The sequence below is a fragment of the Suillus paluster genome (genome assembly GCF_016628075.1).
Source record: "Suillus paluster strain FC165 chromosome Unknown EDB91scaffold_145, whole genome shotgun sequence".
Taxonomy (NCBI): Eukaryota; Fungi; Basidiomycota; class Agaricomycetes; order Boletales; family Suillaceae; genus Suillus; species Suillus paluster.
The window spans coordinates 6461-31643 of NW_024537705.1; the positions used below are offsets into that span (position 1 = coordinate 6461).

A 25183-nucleotide genomic window follows, 5' to 3' on the forward strand; every position below is an offset into this window, starting at 1 on the left:
CAGGCAAATACCAGACAATGATTCTACCTCTGGAATCGACGACGACGGCTGGTGTTGTCAAGAAATACTCCTGTTCAGGGGGGAATCTGTCGAAGAGGGTCTGCTCTCGTTTTGCACTTCGACCAGATTCATCTTTGTCCAGGGCATCATTGTATCTGACCATGTCTATTTTGAGATGAACTGTATGGTGGTTAGTTGACCGGAATTGGCCGATGGACTGGCATACCTACCGGCATTGGAGTATGCAGTGGCCATCACATTGGCAAGATGCTCTAATGCAATGCAAGTGTCGATGTCCAAGAGTCCAAGGTTCATGTTTTTTGCCAGTCGTTGATGAATTGTGGACATGAAAATCTCGTGAACTAATTCACCGGCAAGGTAGGTCTGATACAAAGCCCAGTCTAGTGGGATTGCGACCATGTCTGGAGAACCAAATGAGTGATGGAAAAACACCACTGTTGAATGATAGCCGGAGAGATAGCAGTTGGAGAAAATAGCTTCACATTCACACGGCCTGATTGCAAAGACAAAAACCGGTGCTTCTCATTTACATTGCAGTGAATATGACAGTAACATATGATAGTATAACATATTGACCGGATGCTGGCAGATGTCAGGTTGTCCTTGACTACACCCAGGATGCACTATGCACTGACATCTGTGTTCAACCGGTCAATAAGTGCCTGTGAGGATGCGACAGCCGTTGTGAGTTCATCAATCGGCCCAACCAATCCGGCCAACCTATCACTTGAGCTTCTAAAATTCTTCATCCTTCCCTGTGATATATCCAGCAACTCTCTCCCAATTGGCGTTTTGTGGCACTGCACAAGAGATGTTGAACCGGTTGTATCTGGCAGCGGATCTGGGCCCTGAAGAATATATGGGAGCAGGCCAGACCTTACATGATCCGGCTATTTTGGATGTTGTGAGCATCTGGCAAAGATTAACATGATCTGAGGGACTTACGAGTTGTGAACAGTGAAATCCAACCAAATCCATCACATCTTGGATGGATGACTTTGGAACATATCGGACACCCGGCAAGAACCGAGACTTTCCTTCCACCAGTCATTGAAGTAGTCCGGCATATGAGCAATGTCATAGTCATCGCATGCGTTGGAATCAACAGAGAGGTGCAATGCCTTGATATCCTGCAGGATAGCATCAACATCCAGTCGCCGGTCCACCAATGTGTGTGCGGTCATGATTGCAAGCACACCCTTGAGAAGGTGGGGAATGACAGCGGACAACTGGGTGATAAATGATATATTGATGAATGGAGTTACAAAGGTCTGTATGACAGTGTAGAAGATGAGTGCAAGGGAATATCAGCATTGCCAGATAGCTACCTCTATCTCCCATTTCATCAAGATGTAAAAATTTGTAGCATAGCCAGGCATGTCAGTGGCAAAACTCTTGTCAACATAGAGGCACATGGCCAACAACTGGGAATTGGCATAGAATAAGGCATGAGAGATATCCCAAGCAGTGATTTGATTGCCCTTAGCGGCAATGATGACTTGGTCAGGGGGGATGAGAGTTACAGTATTGGTCATGGAGGGAATGTGAGGCTGTAGTGAGACCGACACTCAGAATTATTTACATGTGTCAACCATAATTTCATATTACCTAACTGGTGTTATGAAAGATTCAACTGGTACCAAGAATTGTCCAACCGGTACCAAGAACTATCCACACAGCACCATGAACTATATATCCAACTGGTAACATGAACCACCCACCTGGTACCATGAACCATCCAACTGGTGGCATGAACTATCCGACCAGTACCATGAACCATCAAACCGGTAGTTCTGGCTGACCCATCATCTTCCGGAAAGTATCCTCTGCATGTCCTGCTAGTTGGTGATATATGTGAGATTGTCGGGCAGCATAACATGTATGTCCGGTGAGCCCTGCAGAAGTCGCGGTGTCCATGTGACTGAGCCATTGCTTGGCTTTGTGGTTAAAGAAATTAATGGACCACTGCATTTCATGTTTGACGAGAATAACCTCCTCATTCCAACGATCACGCAGTGCTTTTGTCCGGAGCCAATTCACCCGATAAACTATTGAGAATATGTGAGACCGGACGTCCTGATACCACCGGATACAGCAGACACTCACATTCTGTCATCCAGTCATTGCCTGATGTGTCGCCCTGAACATCCAAGGACCAGAACCATGAAAGAGTTGTGTCCCTTTGACCACGTGCATTGGGATCGGCCACTGCAGAGCTTGCTTTCAGGTCTTCTTTCTTCAAAGGAAGGTATTTCTTCAAGAGGTCGTGGTCAGGGAGATTAGCTGGTTGCAACCTGCATTTCGAATATATACTGGCATTGAGATTTACTGCTGTTTCCACCAAGCAAACTTGAGTCCATGCCCTGGTGGATGAGGCCTGTGACTTGGCTGACTGGACAGTATTGCGGAATATGACGGCTTTATCTCCCAAATGAACTCTAATGGCATGGAGTGCATCATTGGCCTGGCCTTCCTGAAGGGTAGTTTCTTCTTTCATGAGATCCATAAGACCTAAATCCTTGCACCTGACCTGACCAATATTGGATGGCAGGGGTATGACAGTGAGCTCCGGTTGAAATATGGAAGTATCGTGTATATCCGGCTCCGGATCATCATTGAGATCGGAGTTGTCTTCATAATCATCTGGGGGTTGTTACGCTGATGGTAATCAAAGGAGGTTTTCAAGTCAATCAATCTACTAGAGGTGGCACTCTAGAGAAGTCAAAGGAATCAAGATGGATTTACTAGTGTCTAACTAGTAGTCTGAAGATGTATCTGGGTAATTCCAGTGTAGGTCAAAATGAGGAATCATCAAGACTACGACCTGCTTATATACGATAGTAAGTCAGGGTCCAGGGTCTAGGGTAAGTAAGTAATATGTCCATATAAGTATAGATGAGTGTCCATGGGAATACACATGGTGTATGCATGTTAAGGGTCTGTGAGAATACACTAGGTATCAGCATGTAAGTAATATCTGAGGACTTGCCGAGGATAGATCGAGATTGATCTCAGATCAATGAATAAGGTGAAGTCGGAGAGTAACCCTAGATAGGGTGATATCAGGAAGTGGTGACACTGTGACATGGTGTCAATGTGAAGAGGTGAAGATGTGAAAGGGTGAAGAGGAAAATGAAAGGTGTCACAGACAACCGTAACAGGAGTGAATTATAAACTCTGTTGACCAGCAAATCCAGGTCGTTAACATCGACTTGAACTCCAAGATAAGTAGGTGCCACCATGAGAAAGCTTGTGATGTGAGTTTGAAGCTTTTCTCGGAGTTGGGCCACTCTCAATAATTGCATGTCTGTGGGATGCTTTCCCAGCCGTTTCACATCCCTAGCAAGAGAGATTTGAGATTCCTCTATGGTGAGACCGGTTGTGAGCCGGGTGGCAGCTCCTCGGTGACCAGGGGAGTTGGTGACCAGATGTTCCGGGCGATTTTGAGCCTGCAGGAGGTGCAACTCCTGCTGTTTTCTAGTGGGAGCTGCACATGGCCGGATGATAATCAGAACATGATCAGACCTACCGGAGGAGCGGTAGAAGTGGACACTTACCCTTTTCCAACCGGACCTCGTAGATGTCCATAGCTGTTGGATCATCCAGTCTGTTCACATGAGCGAGTGCCTCCTCTGCCTCCCAAAGAATGACCATGTCAGGGTGAGCTGTTTCACTGAGATTTTGGAATGCAATTTCGCTCTCCACAGCACCCTTGATTGCCTCTTTTAACTTTCTGCAGAGAAACTTAGCTACAGGGCAAATCAGCCGGAAAGTATTATGTATTAAACCGGAATATATTTGAACATCCAGAGGTGGGCGACTTACTGATGCAAATCATTTTCATGAAGTTGCAATCATTCATCTGATAATCCAATACCTCCTTGCGATGCGGGGTTCCCATGCCCCTGGCTGATGGGGAGATGATATTCAAAGGCGCCCAGAGGGTCTCCATGATCTCTCCATCTATCCTGCCAGCCCTGTGGATGAAATTTGATGCATACCGGACAAAGCAGCTGTCTTGATGGCCATGTACATGCCACAAACCTATTCCGGGAATGATATCCATGCCGATGGGGATGGAAAGATATATACTGGAAGCGATCCGGTCCTTCAAATACTTGTTATACTGACAATTTATGTCATAGAAAGTTATGGTTCAAGAGATTCCATTGGTCTTATAGTTGAGTGCTTGACTCAACACATAGTCCATGTTCATCTGCCTGATTATTCCCGGTAAGACCTGTAAGCCCAGAGATCGAAGTGACCAGATGCGATGCGTACTCACCTTTCGCCCCTCTGAAAATCCATCATGGAATGTGGGACAAAACATCCATGCCGTGCACATGCACACCCTCCTATACCGATGGCTTCCAGCCTTTGCCAGGAGGCGTTTGCTTGATTGACTGCCCGGTGATTGTTGCAATCTGACTTTTGGACATGCTCTTGAGCAATGGACAAATGACTCTTGTATCTTTCATCGGAGACCATGAATGTGAGACCATCCATCAATGATACTTCGTTGGATGGATTCACTGGATGCATGTGCTTGGCTTTAAAATTACCATCCATGACCAAAGACCTGGTGATGAGCCAAGAAGGTGTGTCGTCAGGCTGGGTGACTACACCGGTAGACAGGTCCAAGTTTATCCCAGGTTGCGGACATGCAGGGCAAAATAGGGCGAGATCACCGGCCATTGGCTGGTCATCTTTGTGGGCAAATCCATGCCACTTATAAAGCTTGCATTGTCGCCACTGCCTGGAAGTTCTCATGAGCTCTCTGTAGCGATCCTACAGATATTGTTCTTTAATGACGGGATGGTCAAGTACAGAAAATGACACCTAGCTTACCGGAACCGTCAGTGGAAAGATGCTTGAGGTTAGTCTGCAAATTTTGCTGTAGTAATTCATCACTGATGTCCCGCACTTGAGATTGTCTAGCAGAAAGTCGTCCAAGACAGAGAATGTAAATGCAGTTTTCAGTCTGGTGAAAGAAGCTGGGAACAAGCCTGCTTGGAAGAGCTGCATGTCTTGGTTGAGAGAACTGGGGCAGTGGCAATACCATATGGAAAGAGAGTGAACTCCGGACTTGTCCACTACAGTTATGGCTGGATGATCTGAATTTGTGACTGGTGGGGTAGAAGGTCCCTCCGGATAGTTGTTGTAGTCTATATTTTCATCGGTATCTGACCATTCAAAGACGTCTGACATGTAATCTGTGCTGCTGGGACATGGAGTACCGTCATGAGTGAGGTGAATGTGGAGGCCAACTTTAATGAGCGGAGTTTCTTGAAAAAATGATCTGGTCCATTGACTGATGAGCACATATTGCAGTAACATATCTCTGTATTATACAAGTGAGCGGACGTGCATAATATCCTGTATGATATGGGCCAGTGGACCATGGGCCAAAGGTAGATATATCCTTGACTATGACGGATGGGCCGGAAGTGTTATTATTCCTGATGGAGATGGGTGGGCCCATGTAGGGAATATGTAGAGTAGATGAGTGTGCCGATGGACATGAATATTCAATAGACGGATGGGCCAAGGTAGTTGGATATTATGTAGATTGGTTTACCAAGGTAGATGTGTATCAAATAGCCAGGTATGTCAAGGGTGCTTGTTATCACATAGACGGGTGGGCCGAGGGAGTGGTGAAATATTTATTATATATATGGGTGGGCCGAGGGAGCGGTAAAATATTTATTATATATACGGGTGGGCAGAAGGTAGTCGTATATTGCATAGATGGGTAGGCCGACATGGGGGTATATAATATAGACGGGTGGGCCCAGGAGAATGATAATTGTAGACATGATGGAGCACAGGTAGTTGTATATCATCCAAATCAAAGGAGGTAATAATTCAAAGTCATCTAATGATGTCGTATGGCACGGAGTTTTGCAAAGGGGTGAAGTGGAAACTCGTGTTCCAGGCCCTGTTCATCAAAGCTTTGAGATGGAAGAGGAAGGTCTTGCAGTATGGCACGGAGCTTTGCAAAGGGGTGAAGTGGAACTCGAGCGAAGTGTACCAAGTTCCGAGACCTGGGTCTTGACAAACGAATATGTGATATCCATCACACTTCCAATCATCTGGTATTTCATTGAGCAATGGATGATAATAGATCTTTGAAAGCCAACATCATCCAAGCCTACCAAATGCCAAATGCCAAGTTCCGACCACCAAAAATTGAGTGGTGTACCCGATATCCAAGCCCCGACTATCGAATCCCGATTATTGAGTATTGAGTCCCGACTATCGAGTCCTGAACATCGAGACCCGAAACCCGAAGCCTAAGATTTGAGATTTGAGACTCAAAACAAAACAAAACTCAAAACTCAAAACGTGGAACTCATATATTTTTACGAGTTTCGAGTGCCGAACATCAAGTCCCAACTATGGAGTCCCAACTATGGAGTCCCAAAACATGAGTCCTGAACATCAAGTCCCGACCATCGAGACCCGAAACCTGAAGCCCGAGATTCAAGACTCGAGTTTCGACCATGGACTCCTGGGTATCGAAAATCGAGTGAAGTGTACCGAGATCTGAGGCCCGGGTCTCGACAAACGAATATCAGATATCCAACAGACTTCCAATCATCTGGTATTTCATTGAGCAATTGATAATAGATAATAGAACTTTGAAAGCTAAGATCATCCAAGGCTCCCTTATCTGATCCTCTCTATCTCCACCCCCTTTAACACCAAAGTGCAGACATCCAGGATTCAGCTTCTGATCTCACAAGATCAATTCAATCATGGATGTTTCTTCCACTTCCGATGATGAAATAACCCTCTTGTGCACTTGGGCCCTGACTGTCACTCATGTGGCATGTGAATATACCGAACAGAAATTCAATGCAGAGAAGACAGGAGGAGACCAAGTTATACCTTCTCCGAACCTAGACACTGATCTGGTGATGGCTTGTGATCGATTGGTTGATCAGCTCATAAAGGCATATAAAAATCCCAGTGAGTCTTCCTGCAGATTCGGAAAATTCATTTGATCAGTCAAATTGCTTCATCACAGTTCAGATGCCGATCAATATTGCAAGATATAGCAAATTGATCTCCCTGAAGGACACAGGACATAATGAAGAGAGGCGAGATTGCTCGAGAGGTGTCCTCCTGGCCATGAGGGCACAAAGTTGATCGACATACCCGCAACAATTCTTGATGCATCCAGTGCCATCATCGCATGGTACCTCCCGGACACCCTGACCGATGCCACCCAGGTGTGTTATATATATTGTTACTGGATGGATATTGAACATCAAATGGTACCTACAGAAGGAAATTTGGGCAGCCTTGGATTTGCTCGCTCCGATACTCGAAAAAAGCGTAAAGCTTGATGGGAATTGGCGTACTAATCAAAAGTGGTTCACACCAAGGTCGCAAAATGATGTCCTAACTCCCGGATGCATTAATTTATCTCTGGCGTGGTTTCAGCAGGGGCACAAGGTAGGATCTGATGAGATGGCAATCTAGGTAGTTAAGCTCACGAATCCCCCAGAATCAGGTAGACCCAGCGGTTTCTGCATCATTGAATGGAGCATCCTTGGAGGATATCCTGAAGGCCATTGCGAGGCCAGCAGCCATTGCAACAGCGGCACTCAGGGTTATGCATCCTGAGCAGTACTGGGCAGGGTTGCGAGCCTTTGCGAGCCTAGAAGAAAAAGCACAAAGCAAGGAACTGCTGAAGATGTCAGAGACTCTCCAGTACTGGGCAACTGTGTTTAACAGCCTCTCTGTCATTTGCAATCAGGAAACCCCGAATCATCGAGACCATTCATCGATTCCCGAATGCTTTGATATTCTCACTAGGGTGGGGAATTATTCTAATGCTCGGATGAGTATGCCAAGCCTTCAGCTGGAGTTCAGGTACGATCCGGGGTGTATGATTGCTTTTTCAGGAAGGATTGTCAGACACGGGGTTCATGCAGTGGAAGGGGATCGGATTGCCTGGGCATGGTATATGAGGGATGCTGTTCATATTTATGCCAGGATTCTGTTGTGTGGATGGGCAAGGTTGGATTGGAAGAAGTAGAAAAGGTAGTTACCTGTGTTAGTACCCACCTTCCAATACATGATATTAGATATCAGGCACTCCATACTTGTAATTCGGGTTTCGGGTCTTGATAGTCGGGACTCGATATTCCAGGATACTTGGAAGTGATATTGTACACATTTCACCGGCTACCGAGTACCAGGTTTCGGGTTGTGGTACTTGGCCCGACCATCGAGTCCCAAATATCAAGACCCGAAACCCAAAGCCTGACCATCGAGTCCCAAATATCGAGACCTGAAGCCCGAAGCACAACATTTCACTGACTACCAAGTACCGGGTTTTGGGTTGCGGTACTCAGCACTCAGTACTTGGTGATTCAAGAAGACAACTCCCAAAATTGTATTTCATTAAATGTGTATTTTCTTGACTTGAAAATCGAAACTCGAAACTCGTTAAAATGCATGAGTTTCATTGTTTTGAATTTGGAGTATTGAGTTGTTTCGAGTCTCGAATGTCGTGCTTCGGGTTTCAGGTCTCGATGTTTGGGTTTTGATATTCGTGACTCGATGGTCGGGACTTGATAGTCAGGCTTCGGGTTTTGGGACTTGATATTCAGGACTTGATATTCGGGACTCAATTGTCGGGACTCGGTATTCGGGCCTCAATATTCAATTGTCGGGACTCGATAGTCGGGTGTCGGGTTTCGGGACTCAGTAGTTGGCACTCGATACTCGATAGTGGGGACTCAAAACTCGAAACTCGTAAAAATGTTTGCATCAAGTTTTGAGCATTGAGTATTGAGATTTGTGTCGAGTCTTGAGTCTTGAGTCTCGAGTCTCGAATCTTGGCCTTCGGGCTTTGGGTCTCGATATTCCGGTCTTGATATTCGGGACTCGATGTTCGGGACTCAATTGTTGGGACTCGATATTCAGGACTCGATATTCAATGGTCGGGACTCCATACATGGGTGTCGGGTTTCAGGACTCAATAGTCAGGTGTCGGGTTTCAGGACTCGATGTTTGGGTTTTGATATTCGGGACTCGAGAGTCGGGCTTCGGGTGTCGGGACTCCATTGTTGGGACTTAATGTTCGGCACTCGATACTCAATGGTCAGGACTCCATACACGGGCGTCGGGTTTCGGGCTTCGGGACTCGATAGTCGGGACTCGGGTTTCAAGATCCGGTAGTCAGCACTCAATACTCGATAGTGGGGACTTGAAACTCGAAACTTGTAAAAATGATTGCGTCACGTTTTGAGCATTGAGTATTGAGATTTGTGTTGAGTCTCGAGTCTTGAATCTTGGCCTTCAGGCTTCAGGTCTTGATATTCTGGTCTTGATATTTGGGACTCGATGTTCAGGACTTGACATTCGGGACTCAAGATATCTGGCTCTCGATACTCAACATTGGGTATGCGGGACTTGGCATATAGCAATAGGTCATATATTTGGAAGTCAGTGTTTAATTTTCAGTACTTATTACATCATGTACAGAATTTAGACTTCAACATTCTGAACTGAAGGACTAGAACTACTCCGGTCCCCTTGGCTTCAATTTGGTTAGGACGGCTGTGTACATCTGAATCTCGGCCATCTTTTCATGGATGCCATCTTGTTGATCCTCAATAACTGTCAGGAGGTGTTCTCTCATCCACCTCAGTGCCTTCAGTGATGCAACCGAGCTTTCAGCCACCTGCTCGGGAACAACAAGATGTTCGTCCTCAACGCCAGACTAGAAAGGATTAGTAACCATTCAAGGAAATTCGCTAAAAGTCTTACTAGCCAATGCTGGTAGTGACAGACACAATTAGCGAATACCTGATCCCATGGCCATAATTCCTTCGGGATTGCAGTTGGTCCGGTCCACCATTGAGTTCCATAGGTTGATACAATCCGGGAGGGATCCCCCAGATCTGCAACATCATGGAACTTACACAGGTGGGATGAAAAGACGTCATCCGGAACCATGTCCCAGGTGAGCTCGGGAATCAACCAAAGAATATGAGTGACCGGGCTCGGAACAACCAAAATGATGTTCCTTGCAGCTGAGTACTGCAGGAGGGGAGTCACAAAAGTCTGTTGGAAATGTCAGCATTGACCACCACAGTCATCAGTCTCTTACAGCTATCTCCCATTGCAGCCCAGCTTTAAAGTGCATGATCCAAGCAGCAGAAGGCTCCTCAGTGTGGGTAGCCTCCATCTGATATTGAGAGATGGATGCTCGGATGCGAGATGCAGCCATTGACATTGTAGCTGCAAGATCTGCCGGAGTGAGTGTGAGGGGTCGGAACCCATCACTGGAATTCTGAGAATCAGAAGGGGATGTAGGAGGAGTATGCAATACAGACATGGTTAATGCAGTATTATGAACCTGGAAATGACAATCACAATGGCAGTTGGTTCGGAGGTGAAGATATGAGCCACAGGTTGATGGATAATTTTTTTCAAACTCCGACATTTGTTGATCTGGGCAAACTCCGTCATAGGTCGACCCAGCCAATTTCCGGGACTACAATGTTTGGGTCGATGTAACTGTTTCATATCTTCGGCAAAAAAAATTTATTCATCTTGAGCCTCTATAAACCCGCTCTTCTGGTCTTGAAATGCTGCCTGGGCATCCTGTGCCAGCAATGAATACATTTGGGATTGCCTTCCTGAGTAACATGCATGACCCGGAAGGTTTTTCACCAATGATTTGCACATCCTGTCACCCCATTGGGTTGCTTTCCACAAGAAAAAGTTACATGTCCAATCCATCTCCAATTGGACCAACATCATTTCTTCCTTCCATCGATCCCGTAGGGCCTTTGCCCGAAGCCAATGCACTTGGTAAACTTTGGATGGGTCCGTCAGCTGAGCACAGGATATGTCAAGCATGCCTGAACTCACATTCCTCATTCCACGAGTGATCAGGACCCCCCAGGTCGACTTTGACTGACCAGAACCAAGTGAGGGACTTGTTTCGCTGACCTTGGGCATTTGGATCGCTGATGGCAGCGCTGATTTTGAGCTGCTCCCAAAGCAGGGGTTTGTATTTCTGAAGCTGGTCTTCCCCCGGCTCAAGTTGCATCATTTGCTTCCTCATCTTCATATATATACTGGCATGGAGGGACACTGCCTGCTGCACGGAGGTCACCTGGGACCAAGCTCGAGTTTTCAGGGCCTGGGATTTGGCTTGCCTAACTGTTGTTCGGAACAGAATCGCCTTGTTGCACAAGTGAATTCGGAGGTTGTGAAGGGAGTCATTGGCCTGCCCTTCACGAAGAGACATCTCCAGTGTAATGAGATCCTCTGCCATGCAGTGTCTGCATTGATCTACTCCGAGGTTTGATGGCAATGGGATGACAGTGAGCTCGGGGGAGTTCGCCCATGTGTCAGATGTCTCGGTGAAGTCTGCCAAGTCATCATCGAGATCATCGAGAATGTCTACGTTCAAGTCATCAGGATCATCATCTGCATCAAATCCCTCTCCGAGATGAGTAATAGCAGACCGAGTGAATCCATCTATCTGGCCTTGGAGACGATCACGTTGCCAGGCTATGTCTAATCTCTGTGTCTCGGTAGTTCTTCTACCAATTCTTCGGACCTCGATGAGCAATGCGATTTGAGCCTCTTCAATCGCCAACCCAATTGATGAATGATGCATGGTTAACTCGTGAATGTTGAATGGCAGGGTGGGCTTGCCTTTCGCCTTTCTGAAAATCTACCATCGAGTGAGGAACGGTGACTCTCATGAGCTCTCGGTATCGGTCCTTGCCACATGCTTTGTCAATATAATGTCCTTTAGATGAGAAATATAGCATTACTGGTACAAGGTGTGGAAACATGTTGGAGGTCATTCGCCGGAGCTTGCTGTAATAGTTCATCGCCGATGTCCCACATTCAAGGTTGTCCAATAGAAAATCATCGAGCACCCTGATCATGCAGGCACGATGATAACAAGGCATTAGGAGATGGGGACAGTTTCATGAAGACGAAGGAGTGGGAGGACATCGAGCCAGTTTGGCAGGAGTACGCACAGGAACAATTCGGTGAGTGTTTGAACTCTGGCTACTGGAATGAATTGGTTGATCTTCTTCATGATAGGTGCCGGGGCACGGGATGGAGGGCGACAGGTGATGCGAGGTCAAAAGAGAATCAGGAAGCCTGCTTTCGAACTCGAGACCGACGGGGATGGGATGCCGGTGCTTCCAGACATCACCGAAACGAAACTCGAGGAGAAGAAAGCCATAGTCAGAGCATTTCTTACATCACACTATCGTGAGTCCACCATTGCAACACCCGAACATTTGTTGAATGCATGTATACAGGTATCTGTTCCAGGATTGACAAGGCAGTTGTGCCATGGAGCGCCATCGTACAAAGTCAGGATGACTTTGTGGCAAGAAAGTATGTTCTGGCAGATGTAGACTTGAAGGAGCCATCGAAGTTGCAACATTGGGACACAACTGCCTTACTGAATTTCTGGTATGCTCGGCAGGAGAAAGGCAAAAGTCCAACATTCCTGTTCAAAGCATGGAAGAACAGAGATGGAGACATGGTAGCCTCGGTTGTATCCGGGAATTCACTGTCTCATCAGACTCATAAAGTCAGAAGAGATATGATCCGAAGGCCTCGGAATTTGGAGACCGAAACTGACAGTGATCCCGAGACCGATCACGAGGGTGATCCCGAGAGTAAGCCCAAGGGTGACACTCATGATATGGAGGATGATGCTGGTGATGACGCAGCGGAAGGTAGATCCCCGCAAAAGAGACCCAGAACAGAGCCTGGTCCTTCAACAGCACATGAAGGGACTGCTGTCCCATGTGCAATTCCAAAGCCTCGCCCGGTCAATGCAGGGAAAACTGGTGCACTGCTGACATCACGAATGGGCGACCTCCTGGCTGGACTGACTGAGAGAGTCACCAGCAATGTTCAGGAGGATGGTGCAACCGAAGGAGTCAATAGGTCACCGGCACTGAAAAACATGTGGGGAAAGAAAGCAGTGATTGAGCCATCAGCGAGGACAACCTGGAGTAAGTCAACACAAAAGCCATTGGACACTAGCCCTCGAGTGACCAGAGCGAGGGGAAAGAAGTAATGGACTTATACTACACTGCCTGCCTTTACCTGCTATTATGTACATGTCAATGTGATTCAATCATATTGAATAGAGTCCCGAGTATGAGTATCAAGTCCCGACCATCAAATCCCGAACATCGAACATCGAGTCCCGAGTATCGAGTCCCAAAACCCAAAGCCCGAGATTCGAGGAATGAATCCTGACTACTGAGTCCCGAACATCGAGTCCTGAACATTGAATCCCGACTATCGAACACCAAGTCCTGACTATCGAGTATCGAGTATAGAGTCCCGAGTATCGAACATCAAGTCCCAAACATCTAAATCCCAAACATCGAACATCAAGTCCCAAAACCTGAAGCCCGAGATTCGAGGAATGAATCCCAACTACTGAGTCCCAACTACCGAGTCCCGAACATCGAGTCCCGAATATCGAATCCCGACTATCTAGTATTGAACATCAAATCCCTACCATCAAACACCAAGTCCCGAACATTGACCATCAAATCCCGACTATTGAACACTGAGTCCTGACTAATGAGTATCGAGTATAGAGTCCCGAGTATCAAACATTGAGTCCTGAACATCTAACATCGAGTCCCGAACATCGAACATTGAGTCCCGACTATCAAACACCAAGTCCTGTACGACGCCCGGTGACATGCATGAAAGATCCAGTAGTGTACATGATGTGGGGATATCAATGAAAATTCAGAGGTTGTAATAAGGTAATTTACATAGTCATTTGTTCTTCAAAGTGTTGAATCATGGAATCTACTACCTTGAGCATTTCAATGCTCATCTGTTCAACTCTTTGCAACCTCTGCAGGTCTGCATCAGCTTTTTCAGATTGTCAGAAGTTTCCGCCCAAGCAGTTCAGAATGGTCGCTCAGCCTCCATTAGTTGTTGGATGGAAGGTTCAGGAAGACCTCCAGTACAGCGTTTGTAATCACCGAGTCGATCTCAGACAGATTGGTCTTCCAGAAAGATTAGCAAAAAGATAAATGCTTTCCTTTCAGATACTCACATTCTGGGTGTTTGTATTTTCCGAAAGGATGCAGCTCCCGGACCATCAAACATACATCTTCGACATCGAGCTCCAGCTCATCTGCACGAAGTTTGGTAGATGATTTGGCGGCTTGGGAGATACGATAAGTATCAATAATCGTCTGGAATGAATAGACCCACATGAAATAGACACCTCTGATGTAGCCAGTGCAAAAGTGGGAGGATCAGCAGAATCCGGCAACTCATCAACATCAATGACATCATCCTCAGGCCCGAGGTACAAGTCTGGATCAATGAGACAGCCGGCATCATCAGCCTCACCTGGATGTGATTGATCTTCAAGGGTGAAGTTAACATGGATGGTGAATGCTGATCATAAGGAATGTATAAACATACCGGGCATTGCAGCCAACGCATCCGGTGGTCCGGATGACATAGAATCATATTCTATGTCATCATCCGGCCCAAGGTATAAGTCATCTAAGTCATCTGAGGGACACCCGGTAAATTGATAAGGAATGATAAGAATACAACATACCTAGTGATACCCGGCCCATAGATGAGTCATCCACATCCATAGAATTATAGTCGGTCACCGGGGGGTCATTAAATCTAACGGCTGGATGGGAACTCATGTGGTGTGGAGAATTGGTGGACTGGTTGACTGATGATTGAAAAAACTTCGAAGTTCAACACACAACTGGCGATTGCCGAAAGTTGAACAACGACCAAACAAACACAAACAATCAACGATTTTATTGATCATCCACCAAATGTCTTGTTTGATTTGAAACTTCATCTTTCTGATAACTGATCTCAATCTGATTTCAAGATCTTTAAATCTCTCAACTCACTCATCATGTCCACTCCAGTTGCCGACTCTTTGACTGATCTCAAGAATTCCACTGCCCAGATCATGGCCATCATCAGCGCCGCCCGGCAGATTCCCCCGGGTCCCAGCCACTCAGCTCTGGGAAAACAGGTTGGTACACTTGTGGTATGTATTTTTTTGTTCGTGTTTTTTTTTTGTCTCTAACATCCAGGTAGTCTAATGTAGCAGAGGAGTATGGGTCCGGGGATGGTCCTATTCCTGGACTCATCATTTCGTGCCTCAAAGAGCTACACCGCATCTGGAGCATGGTTCCCAAGGTCTGGCCCGACTGGCACACCATCGGGTATGATGATCCCCACGTTTTGAGGCACCCCTGGTACCCCAAGGTCCTCGCCTGGGAGGCCTTAGGTGACCGGACCTTTGATCTCCCAACTGCTGCCCCCCCATCCACAGGTCCGATTCCAGTCAACCTTCCCTCCCCAGCCATTCCTACTGGCAATGTCGCTGGCCCTTCCACCAACCCCACCACTGAGTTCCGGGACAAGGGGAAAGGTAAGGCCGTCTTCGCTGACCCGGAGCCTGAGGCAGAAGGCAGTAATAAGAGGAAGTCCCCCTCGATTTCGGGACCACCCTCCCAACCCCCAAAATCCACGATGAAGAGTCACAAGCATCAGAGGTCGGCTCACATGGTGAAGTCCAAGCCCATGGTGGAGTCAGAAGATGAGGAAGACACGATTGTCAAGGTATGTCGTCTCGTTCTTCTTTTACTTGTCTCACATTTTCTTGTAGCCATTTTTGGGTGGAGTGCCGGAGGTCGTCCTTCCCCTGCTCTCCACAGTTATTGCAAGGATGCCCAATTCGCCTCGATCACCCAGGGTTCTGACGAAAAAACCCTTTGGCCCTGCCACGGTAAGTCACACTTACGCGTCTGGGACTTGGGTGTATGCTTACCGTTTACTAGGTGATTGCCGGCAGTCGCCCAGCAGTCGTTGAGCCCTCCCGGCCAACTCCTGAACCCCCGGTGCAGGCACCCCTGGTCATCCCTGCAGTTGACATTCTCATTCCCGGACTGGTGAGTACTTTTATATATCTCAAGTGTATCCATACACTAATACAACTCACAGAAAAACCCATGCTACGCTTGCAACAAGCTACAATGGCCTTGTGCAACTCGGATGGACAAGAGGACCAGGGCTCCGTATATGTTGTGCATCTACTGCACGACAAAGAAGATCAAGTGCACCCCCACATCTATGGCGGGTGACGAGAACTGGTACTGGTATTGTCTTCTGATGGTCCATTGCCCTTGACAATGAGTTTGGATTTCTTTACCGGTGGGTGAGAATCCTACTGCTCTGATTCAGATTGCACCAGATGAACCAGTGCTGATGAGACTTCATTGCGCCTGACAGTCACCTTGGATTTCTTGACTGGCGGGGGAGAATCTTCTGGCTCTGAATCAGATTGAACTGGAGGAACCCTGCTCCGCTTGTTGGTTGGGTGAGACTTTGAAGGTAGCAATGGGACTTCATTGCGCCTGACAATCATCTTGGATTTCTTGACCGGCGGGCGAGAGTCTTCTTCCTCTGAATCAGATTGAACTGGAGGAACCCTGCCCTGCTTGTTGGTATGTTTGGATTTTGAAGGTGGACATGGGAGAACTTCTTCCTCATCATCTTCATCATCTTCATTGTCTCCTTCCTCCTGCTCATCTTCTTCTTCCTTGTCTCCTTCCTCCTCCTCTTCATCTTCTTCATCTTCTTCTTCATCACGCTCATCCTCACTACTTGACTTCTGTTCCTCCCTCTTGCTTGGCTTTCCGGTTGATTTTTTGACCGGAACCCTGGTCTCTGCTGCTGATTGTCTGAGTCTGGTGTCAGAATCCTCGCCTGAGATTGTTTCTACCAGTTCTCTCATCTTCTTATCATGGCCTTCCCAGGCTTTGAATTCAAAGGTTGGGCGAACCTTATCCTTCTGTCTCTGACACCAGAACTCTAAGAGCCGGTCGACTTCAATTAACTGAAGCTTTGAAGGTTCCTTGATCTTGCCACTGGTAGGTAAAAACTTGGCCTCAACAAAGTTACCCTGCCCTCACACCATGCATCTACAAGTCGCTCATTTGGTCCTGCATCAGGTGTCCAGACCATGAAAATTCAAAAGCAACCGGTGCCCGAACCAACGCCTCCTTCCCCTCCAAAGGCCACCGGCAAGAAAACCGCAGGACAGGAAGCCCGCATTACCAATCTGGAGCCAAAATGCTCCAGTAGAAATGCAAAGGCGTCTTATAAAGCTCACTATATGCAAAGGTAATAATTTGGATAGATGGACATTTTATATTACAAGTATTGTAGACCAGTGTAGATAGTGCTTGACCAGATAGATACATCATGTTGACAGTTGAGGTATCGATATCAGTTGACATGCCAGCAATAAGTCTCGAGTGAACCCAAGGACTTGCTCCCTTGCAAAGGCCTCTTCCGGCGAAATTGCACCACCATCCCTGTCCATCTCCAACCGGTGCACTGCAACCTGCAAATCACCTACTGCCTGCTGAATAACAAACCCAATGGGATCCGGTTGACTGACGGCTACTGAATGCAGGTGATTAATCATTTAATATCTAACAAAATGAAGACTTACATGACTGATCTGGAAACTCATTGACCGGATCCGCTTGAAAACCCATCTCCAAGGGGCTCTCTACCGGTTGAATACTGTTCCTTATGTCCAGAACATGATCTACCGGATCTGTGTCAAAACCCATCTCCAGAGGGCTGCCTTCTGATTGAGTATCATGGATTGAATTGAAAAATGAGCAAATTGATGTATTAGATATAGTCTAGCACTGTACCTGTGTTACCGGCCGGATGACTGACTTGCAGAGAGTTTGCTGGGTGAAGGGAGAGTCCATCATCTCCGGATTCAGGTAGAAACCCCATGTCAAATACATCATGGTCAGACTCCAGAGGAAATTCCATGTCCAGTGCATCATCTGATTCTGGTGGGAATTCCATGTCTAATGCTTCTGACTCCGGAGGAAATCCCAGGTCCAACATCTGATATTCCTGTAACTCCGGTGTGGGTGCGATGTTGGATGACCGGTCGTTGTCAGACAGGGTGGGGAATTGCATATCCAAAGTGTCAGACATCCGGTCATCATCAGATGATGGAAATCCCATGTCTAATGATCGGTGCTCCTCGGCGGTCATCTCCAACATCTTCAATGTTTTACCATCCTTCCACCAGTCATGAGCTGACAGGATATCTAAATCTCCAAGACAAATATCAATTGTCAGTGTGACAGGCTGGAATGAGATAAAACTCACATTCACCCATGCTTGAACAATCCATCAAAGGGTCATTGTAAGTGTGCTCCTCGTGTTCCGGCTCTAATAAGACAAATACTAGTATGCCGGATAATGTCAACAGGTACATTCCCAAAGGCAATGATTTCTCACCTTCATCCTCACTAGATAGTTGTAAATATTCTTGCGCAATCGCCAAGGATGACATGGTTTTCTTCCTTGTGTTGGGTGCCTTCTTTAAATTGATGTTCTTCATGTGATCACCGGAACAATGAATGTGTTCTACTGTAGCCAGATGCTCTGCTGGCGATAATTTGATAAAGATGACGTGTCAACAATAGCATCCACACAATGAGAAATAAGTAGCTAAAAATAGATAATGATGACGTGGCAATGATGGCCCGGGCATCCGGTGATGAAAAATTTTCACAAGTGTTTGTATTGGTCGCTTCCAGGTGTCTTTTTCACTTGCTCTCACTCGATACTCAGCTCATCTGCCAGTGCAATTTTCTAACTACCAAGATGTCATCCAACTCCACTTCTGCTTCTGCCGCTGCCGCTGCCAACCAGACGCTCATCGCTCTGATCGCCAGACTCAATGGGTGACTTCCCATAAGGTTTTACAGACAAATTTCTGTTAATCCTCATGCCTTAGCCGAATAGCCGCGCTGGATTTAGAAGGTAGCTGTCAACACCTGTCAAATGGTTGCTCTCGCACTCGTCTGCAAATCTGCCAATCTACAGAGGGGTAGCTACCCCTCTGTAGATTTCTGTAAATTGTCGGAGCACACTAAATGTCTGATTTGGGCAATTTTCTTACTCTGTTTAGATGGCTCGCTCAGAGTCGCTCCTGGAAATATCATCCGGATCAACTCTTGTTTTTCTGCTATTGTGGACTCCGCTCCTCACGTTCGACCTTATTTATCATCTTCCATCTGCTCAAAATGAACCCTTCCGACACTCTCGGGACTGATTCTAACATTTCTCACACAAATACTCCTGCAAAATTTGCCCCTGCAGCTAGTGATCGCCCTGTAGTGCCTACCCAGGTGGAATATGTGAGTACCATAATATTTAAATTGGTGTCTTGTGCTAACTATCTATAGTTTGATCCTTTCTGCCCAGTGCAAGCTTACAGTGTGCGTGAAAATTCCCGCTTCCTCGAGGGTCTGGGCCATCCACGGATGCATCCTCCCCATGCCATGTATCGTGATTCGGAGTATCCATCTCCCCGCATGTACAGCCTGGCCCTTTATCCTGCTGGACCATTACCTCCTAGTCCTGATACCTCTGGACTGGTGCCTCCCACTGTCACAAACATCCGACCTCCCTCTATCCCTCCAATCGCTTTTGCAGAGGCTGTGTCTGACAAAGAGCTTGAACAACCGTTACTTGCACCTGCTAAGGGTCAGAAGCGCTCGTCAGCACTAACTGTGCAGCCTTTGAGAGCCCCTCTGAAGAAATGAACAAAAGTGGGTGGTAAGGGAAAAGGCCCCACAAAGCCACAGGCTGACCCTGACAGCAAGCCAGTAGTTGGCGAGGCCCCCAAAAAAGGTCGGAAAGCTGGGGTGACTGGCTACTCTGCTGACGAAGTCAACCGTATACTTAAGGAGATTGGTCGATGTCTCCCTCTTGGCGGAAAAGCTTGGGATGCTGTTACAGTCACTTATAATCAGTGGGCTCGGCAGAATCATATGATGGAGCGCTCATCCAAGGCCATTCAAGCGAAGTATGATATGGTTCATTCTTTATTGTAATATATCTACTAGCTGTTGATGTTCGCTTAACAGATTTGTTGTATGGAAAAACCCACAGGAGATGGCAAGCTGCCTGAATATGTGGAACTTGCTTGTCAGATTGAGGATTCCATTACGAGGAAGTCAGGGATGATTGCACTTGGTGACTCTGAGTGGGATGAAGGTGATATTGGGAGTGAGATTGAAGGGAAAGATGTTCTAGAAGTGTCAAGTGAGTCTGACGAGGGAGTGAGAGGTGCGAAGGTAAAGCACACAGGCCCAAAGAAGACAGTTGTCAAGGCATTTCGTGCAAATCCTCTCCTTGAACCCAGTGCTCGCCGACCTCATACTACTGCTGCTTCTGATGCATTGTTGTCACTGACATCTGTCTTTAATCCTGCTGCTATCAAGGATCGTGACGAGACTCGGCTCTCATCACTTGTCCAATTCAATCAGATCAACACTCTGAAAGCTGAACTTCGCGAAGTGAGGCAATGCATTGAATCGCTCAATGACCACCTCATGCAAGAGTGTCATCGCGCAGATCGTGCAGAGAGCCAAGTCGAAATGCTCAAGTACATGTTATCATCTCAGAATGAGGCTCATACCCCTGCTTGTCCTCCTGCTTATCCCCGTCAAGCTTCGCCATACTATTTCACCTCTCCCTCACAAAGCCGTCGACGCCCTCGCTACTCTCCATCACACTACTCTCCATCACACTACTCACCTCGTTGATAACCATCACTCGAGTACTCCTCTATGCCTGGGCCCTCACGTGTTAATGACAACACTGTTTTTGACACTCCCCATCGCAGCAATGGACTCAAATCACTTGCACTAGCAGTTGACATTGCTGCTGAGGATAAGGATCGCTGTGATCATGGTCCTGTAGAGCAGTTTTAAAATGTTGTTTGTACTATGTGAATAGTAGCAAAATAAAAAGACCTATGGAGTCTGCACTACAAGATGATAACGAGCAACATGATCGCGATGACAGATGTCACCAAATAGAACATTACCTAGATCAATCCACAGCTGCTCATCCTCCGATGCCTTCCAAATTGGCATGTACACAGCACGAATCTGATTAATACCCACACAAATTGCTCTGACATTACTCAATCTCACGCACACCTCCAGAAGCCTCTGATGTCGTGCCCAATCATTGACGTCCAGTGGGACACGAAGTCAGCCGAACGAGCCCTGCATCATTTGCATACCCCATTCTGCTGTTTGGCGGTAGGATAGTAGCTGCTGGTTGAATGTTAGGAGCTCTGCCTGCTCATGCACATCGCCTGGAAGTACAGCACCACTTTTTAATGGTGCTTGTATCTTGCCTGAGATGGCTGCCATCCCACGTGGAAATGCAGAATCAGCAATGAGATAATAGCCATCAGGAGTCTTCCGTTGAAGTTTTTTGTAGATGGGGTGAGATGTGTGCGAGTCATGCCAACTTCCAGGAGCATTAAGTACTGCGGATATGATGACGCCTAAAAATGTGGTAGTACAAGGAAACAACACGAAGATCATATTTGAATTCACCTCGTGGAGAAAAGACCAGTACATAAGAGATAAAATGCGAACTCTTCCAACCATTATATGTAGCATTCTCGACTTCAGGATCATCAGCTTCTTGGCATGGCAGACTAAGTCCATCAATGCTGCCAAAGCTTCCTGTGAGTTTGGAATGACGAGTGCGAATCAACAAATTGTCCTCGATGATTTCATTACGGTCAGGTAAGTGAATTTCACCTTTGGGTATGTCACGAAGAGTTTGAAGGAGGATATCAAGTGTGAAATCGAGGTAGCAGTTGACAGTGGTGGGTATAAGTGCGAAAACCTGTTGCAGTGATATTTCCTGCATAGCTGAGTTGAGGAAGTGCAGTGTAAGCCCCAGTGCACCTGCAGCATCAAGGGAATGAGCTCCAATACGAGGCTCACCCCGGCTGGACACATCAGCACGAGGGATTGGGGTGGAGTTCCACTTGTCTGCAAATCCACTGTTGAGGAGTTGATGGAATGTGGTGACATTGAATCCCATCGTAGTGATGTAAGCACAATCATTGTAGCTTTCATAAAGATGTGTCCATGGTGTCATGAAGCAAGGGCTTGGGAGGAGCTGAGGACGGCACAAATACAAGCGTGATGGATTGCGAACACGTATTTTCATCAGACGTGCCTCTTCCACACCAAGAATGAGAACACCAACAAGTGCAGCTTGCAGTTGCAGCATCTCGTCGTCATCGGCAAATGCATACTGCATTAAAGTTTCAATGTCCATGGCAGGGCTCAAATTATAGGGAAAATAGCTGTATCTATGTCTTATGGTTTACGGATTTTGTCTGTAAATTAGCCGATGTCAACTTGTCAAAAATTTACAGACAAGCTTGTTTCTGTAAATTCTTACAGGAAGTCACCTAATGAGATGGCTGAACAGGTGCTCCGGTCCCAGTCAGAGGAAGAGAAAATGGGATTGAGCCGGAAGATTGCTCATGAAGTGGTATGTTTGACGTCCTTCTGTGTATTGCCTGTATTGATACCAGGGTCTCAGAATGACACGATTCATTAGCATGGGAGGGTCGCTACCTACATCCCCCCTCACCTGCTGTCCATGGCAGCTGAGATCTTTCATGCTCAGAGGCGCACCACTCAACTGGTGGAAGTCCCGGACTGGAACTGCATTGGGCACAACCAGGAGATGTGCATGAAGCATCTATTGTATGGTAAGACATTGGGTGCTGCACCGGTGGTCATCACACCTGCACCTGCACCTGCACCAGCCCCAGCCCCAACCCCAGCCTCTGCACCGGCGGTCACCACACCTGCACCGGCACCAATGCCCTCAAAGACACCAGCACCAGCACCAGTCCCACCCCCAGTCCCAGGCCTATCACCGGCGCCTGCACCTCAGCCTGTTCCATCCTCCGGTCAGTCATTACCGGCACACCGTTTCAGCATTCACATCCCCAGAAATACAGCATCCAGTGTGACTGCACCGGCCGGACCCTCCAAATTGCGCAAGCGAGAACTCAGTACTAGTCCCCCTGTGCGTCAGTTCAAGAGGGCCTGGAAGCGTCTCCTCAAGTCAAGGGAAGTCTTGTCCGACACCGACTCTGACAAGGTGAAGCTGAAGGTGAAGAGCAAAGGGAAAAGCAAAGGGGAAGGGGAAAGGGAAAGAGAAGGCAAAGGCAAAGGTACCGGAAGATGATGAGGATGAGGATGAGGATGAGGATGAGGAGATGGCAACTGATGTTGATGATATTCCGGTCGTCCAGGCAAGTTTCTTTCCTTCTCTTTCACTTAACATTACTGACATAGCAAACAGCGCCAGAAGTCAACGTGAAACCCCTCCAAACACAAGGTAAGTCTTCATTGCCTTCAAAAACAGTCGCTATCAACTGACACAATTTACCGGACATTCTTGTCCTTCCACAGAACAAGGGCGCTGCACCAGAGGGAAGTGAGACGGATGAGATTCCGGAAGATGAAGACAATGATTTGGAGGGTGATGATACCCAAGGCAAGTGAAAGGTATGTTCATCATTTTCATTCTTACCGGTGCCTCACTCATCCTGATGCAGGCCACCATGAAGCCGGGGAAACAACACAAACCTGTAGGTCTTATTTCTCATCGCACCTGTGATTCATATGGCTAACATATTTCATTAGTCTACGCATCCCGTGGGCAAGGACCACAGCAAGAAGGGCAAGGGCCAACAGCCAGTGAGACGTCCGGTCAATATCATTTTTACTATACTAATTTGTTATAGCCGGACGTCAATGGACCTTTACCTCGTTGCGAGAGATGCTGGTCGAAGCATGTGCAGTGCATCCCGTGGTTGACGAAGAAAGGCGAGGTTGGCCTAAGTTGCACCTTGTGCCATCTGTGGAAGATGGCATGCATCAGGCCTGACCCAGTGTCCGCGGACAGCACCACTGTCACCACCATCACCCCCAGCATCGCTGCTACACCACCTGCAAGAGCTATCACCACTCGCTCCAAGACAAGCTGGTCAAAGACCACCGGACAGAGCAAGACCGGTGGGCAGTCGTCCAAAGGCAAAGGTAAGTCTCTTGTTTCCGGTCGTAGGGTTCTGGCGCTCATTCACCCTTGTAGACAGGGATATTCGACATCCCAGTCCCATCCAAGAGGAAGACGATGATGATGTCCGGATGATCGATGACACTCCGGAAGTGACTGGTACCGGCAGTACCACACCACAACCGGCGCCTCTCGCATTGGTAGACGATTTCCCCGCAGACCACTGGATTGAACTGGGCACTGACGACATGCCACCTCCACCACCGGTTATGGCCCCAGAGGACAACATCCGGGACTCACCCATCCCTCCGGTCTATCATCCACTCTCCTCCATCGCACCTTCCGGACCCCTTCCATCCATCCAGCACCCTCTCGCTAATGAGGAGATGGAGGCCATGTTGGCCCATATTCGCATCAATATGGAGGCACTCCAGACACGCGATAGGATGGAAGTTGACGTCCGGCAAGATCACCTGGAGCATCGCATCGAAGTCGCCGAAGGATCGGATGCTGCCATGACTGTGCAGATCAACCAGATACAGGGGGATGTGGATGCACACCAGAGACTCATAACTGGGTTGTCCATCCAACTTCAAGCAGTTGTGAGGTATATGAGGGGGGATAGGTCTGACAAATGGATGGCAACAACCCCACCGGCATTCAATCCACCCCCCATTGTCGCCGGCCCATCCATCAGTGCATTCGGTTGCACGTTGACCAACGACGTCTTCACTCCGGATGCATCTTGGATGAGCGCCCAGACCGGTGGTGATCTCATTGGCATTGAAGACAGCTCACCGGTCGCAAGGCAAGCACGGGCGCCATCCACTTCCACCATCAACCCAGCACTCACCACGACAGTATCCGGCCCATCTGTTCCTCCGGGTGATGCACCACCGGTACCACCTCTCATTCTCCCGGTGGGGTCCATGCCTTCACCTGGCACCCTTCACACATTGATCACCGGAGGGCCATCAAATGTGCTGGACAATGGTCAGTCCACCTCGGCTCCTTTTCCACGCCAATGATATGGACCTCTATCCCTCCAACATGGTCAGTCGGCAAGTGCTAGGCATGCTAAGAAGCCTTCCGGTGACACAGAGAAGTAATACTACTACATATTTTTCATGTTTTCATCTGTATTAGTAGTCTATTATGCTCTCAACAT

The 25183-nt window shown here is 47.5% G+C and overlaps 8 protein-coding genes across 8 annotated transcripts; 4 read left to right on the forward strand and 4 right to left on the reverse strand.

Moving 5' to 3' along the window:
• Positions 1-1328: 1328 nt before the first annotated feature.
• EDB91DRAFT_1087730 (uncharacterized protein) lies at positions 1329-5503 on the reverse strand (the record flags this gene model as incomplete). The annotated part of the gene is made up of 13 exons (XM_041316275.1): positions 1329-1571; positions 1807-2069; positions 2128-2315; positions 2415-2664; positions 2939-2960; positions 3198-3508; positions 3579-3770; positions 3847-3998; positions 4023-4147; positions 4307-4317; positions 4383-4809; positions 4870-5306; positions 5386-5503. The coding sequence occupies 13 exons, from the start codon at positions 5501-5503 to the stop codon at positions 1329-1331; spliced, it is 2739 nt and encodes a 912-aa protein (XP_041170126.1).
• Positions 5504-6779: 1276 nt separating this feature from the next.
• On the forward strand, positions 6780-8141 carry EDB91DRAFT_1087731 (uncharacterized protein; the record flags this gene model as incomplete). Its single annotated transcript, XM_041316276.1, has 7 exons — positions 6780-6993; positions 7123-7256; positions 7312-7482; positions 7535-7902; positions 7935-7992; positions 8026-8073; positions 8118-8141. 7 exons carry the CDS (start codon positions 6780-6782, stop codon positions 8139-8141), a joined length of 1017 nt encoding a protein of 338 aa, XP_041170127.1.
• A 1418-nt stretch (positions 8142-9559) lies between these two features.
• Positions 9560-10378, reverse strand: EDB91DRAFT_1087732 (uncharacterized protein; the record flags this gene model as incomplete). Its single annotated transcript, XM_041316277.1, has 4 exons — positions 9560-9760; positions 9847-9941; positions 9963-10104; positions 10151-10378. 4 exons carry the CDS (start codon positions 10376-10378, stop codon positions 9560-9562), a joined length of 666 nt encoding a protein of 221 aa, XP_041170128.1.
• Positions 10379-10587: 209 nt separating this feature from the next.
• Positions 10588-11674, reverse strand: EDB91DRAFT_1063313 (uncharacterized protein; the record flags this gene model as incomplete). The annotated part of the gene is made up of 2 exons (XM_041314603.1): positions 10588-10862; positions 10918-11674. 2 exons carry the CDS (start codon positions 11672-11674, stop codon positions 10588-10590), a joined length of 1032 nt encoding a protein of 343 aa, XP_041170129.1.
• A 321-nt stretch (positions 11675-11995) lies between these two features.
• Positions 11996-13111, forward strand: EDB91DRAFT_1087734 (uncharacterized protein; the record flags this gene model as incomplete). Its single annotated transcript, XM_041316278.1, has 3 exons — positions 11996-12059; positions 12115-12288; positions 12339-13111. 3 exons carry the CDS (start codon positions 11996-11998, stop codon positions 13109-13111), a joined length of 1011 nt encoding a protein of 336 aa, XP_041170130.1.
• Positions 13112-16279: 3168 nt separating this feature from the next.
• Positions 16280-18445, reverse strand: EDB91DRAFT_1087735 (uncharacterized protein; the record flags this gene model as incomplete). Its single annotated transcript, XM_041316279.1, has 6 exons — positions 16280-17022; positions 17353-17523; positions 17573-17713; positions 17784-18197; positions 18259-18336; positions 18391-18445. 6 exons carry the CDS (start codon positions 18443-18445, stop codon positions 16280-16282), a joined length of 1602 nt encoding a protein of 533 aa, XP_041170131.1.
• A 736-nt stretch (positions 18446-19181) lies between these two features.
• EDB91DRAFT_1255560 (uncharacterized protein) lies at positions 19182-20708 on the forward strand (the record flags this gene model as incomplete). Its single annotated transcript, XM_041324001.1, has 4 exons — positions 19182-19295; positions 19344-19644; positions 19711-19976; positions 20028-20708. The coding sequence occupies 4 exons, from the start codon at positions 19182-19184 to the stop codon at positions 20706-20708; spliced, it is 1362 nt and encodes a 453-aa protein (XP_041170132.1).
• A 1690-nt stretch (positions 20709-22398) lies between these two features.
• Positions 22399-25043, forward strand: EDB91DRAFT_1255562 (uncharacterized protein; the record flags this gene model as incomplete). Its single annotated transcript, XM_041324002.1, has 8 exons — positions 22399-22473; positions 22543-23094; positions 23120-23334; positions 23409-23433; positions 23555-23587; positions 23643-23696; positions 23744-24038; positions 24091-25043. 8 exons carry the CDS (start codon positions 22399-22401, stop codon positions 25041-25043), a joined length of 2202 nt encoding a protein of 733 aa, XP_041170133.1.
• Positions 25044-25183: the final 140 nt, after the last annotated feature.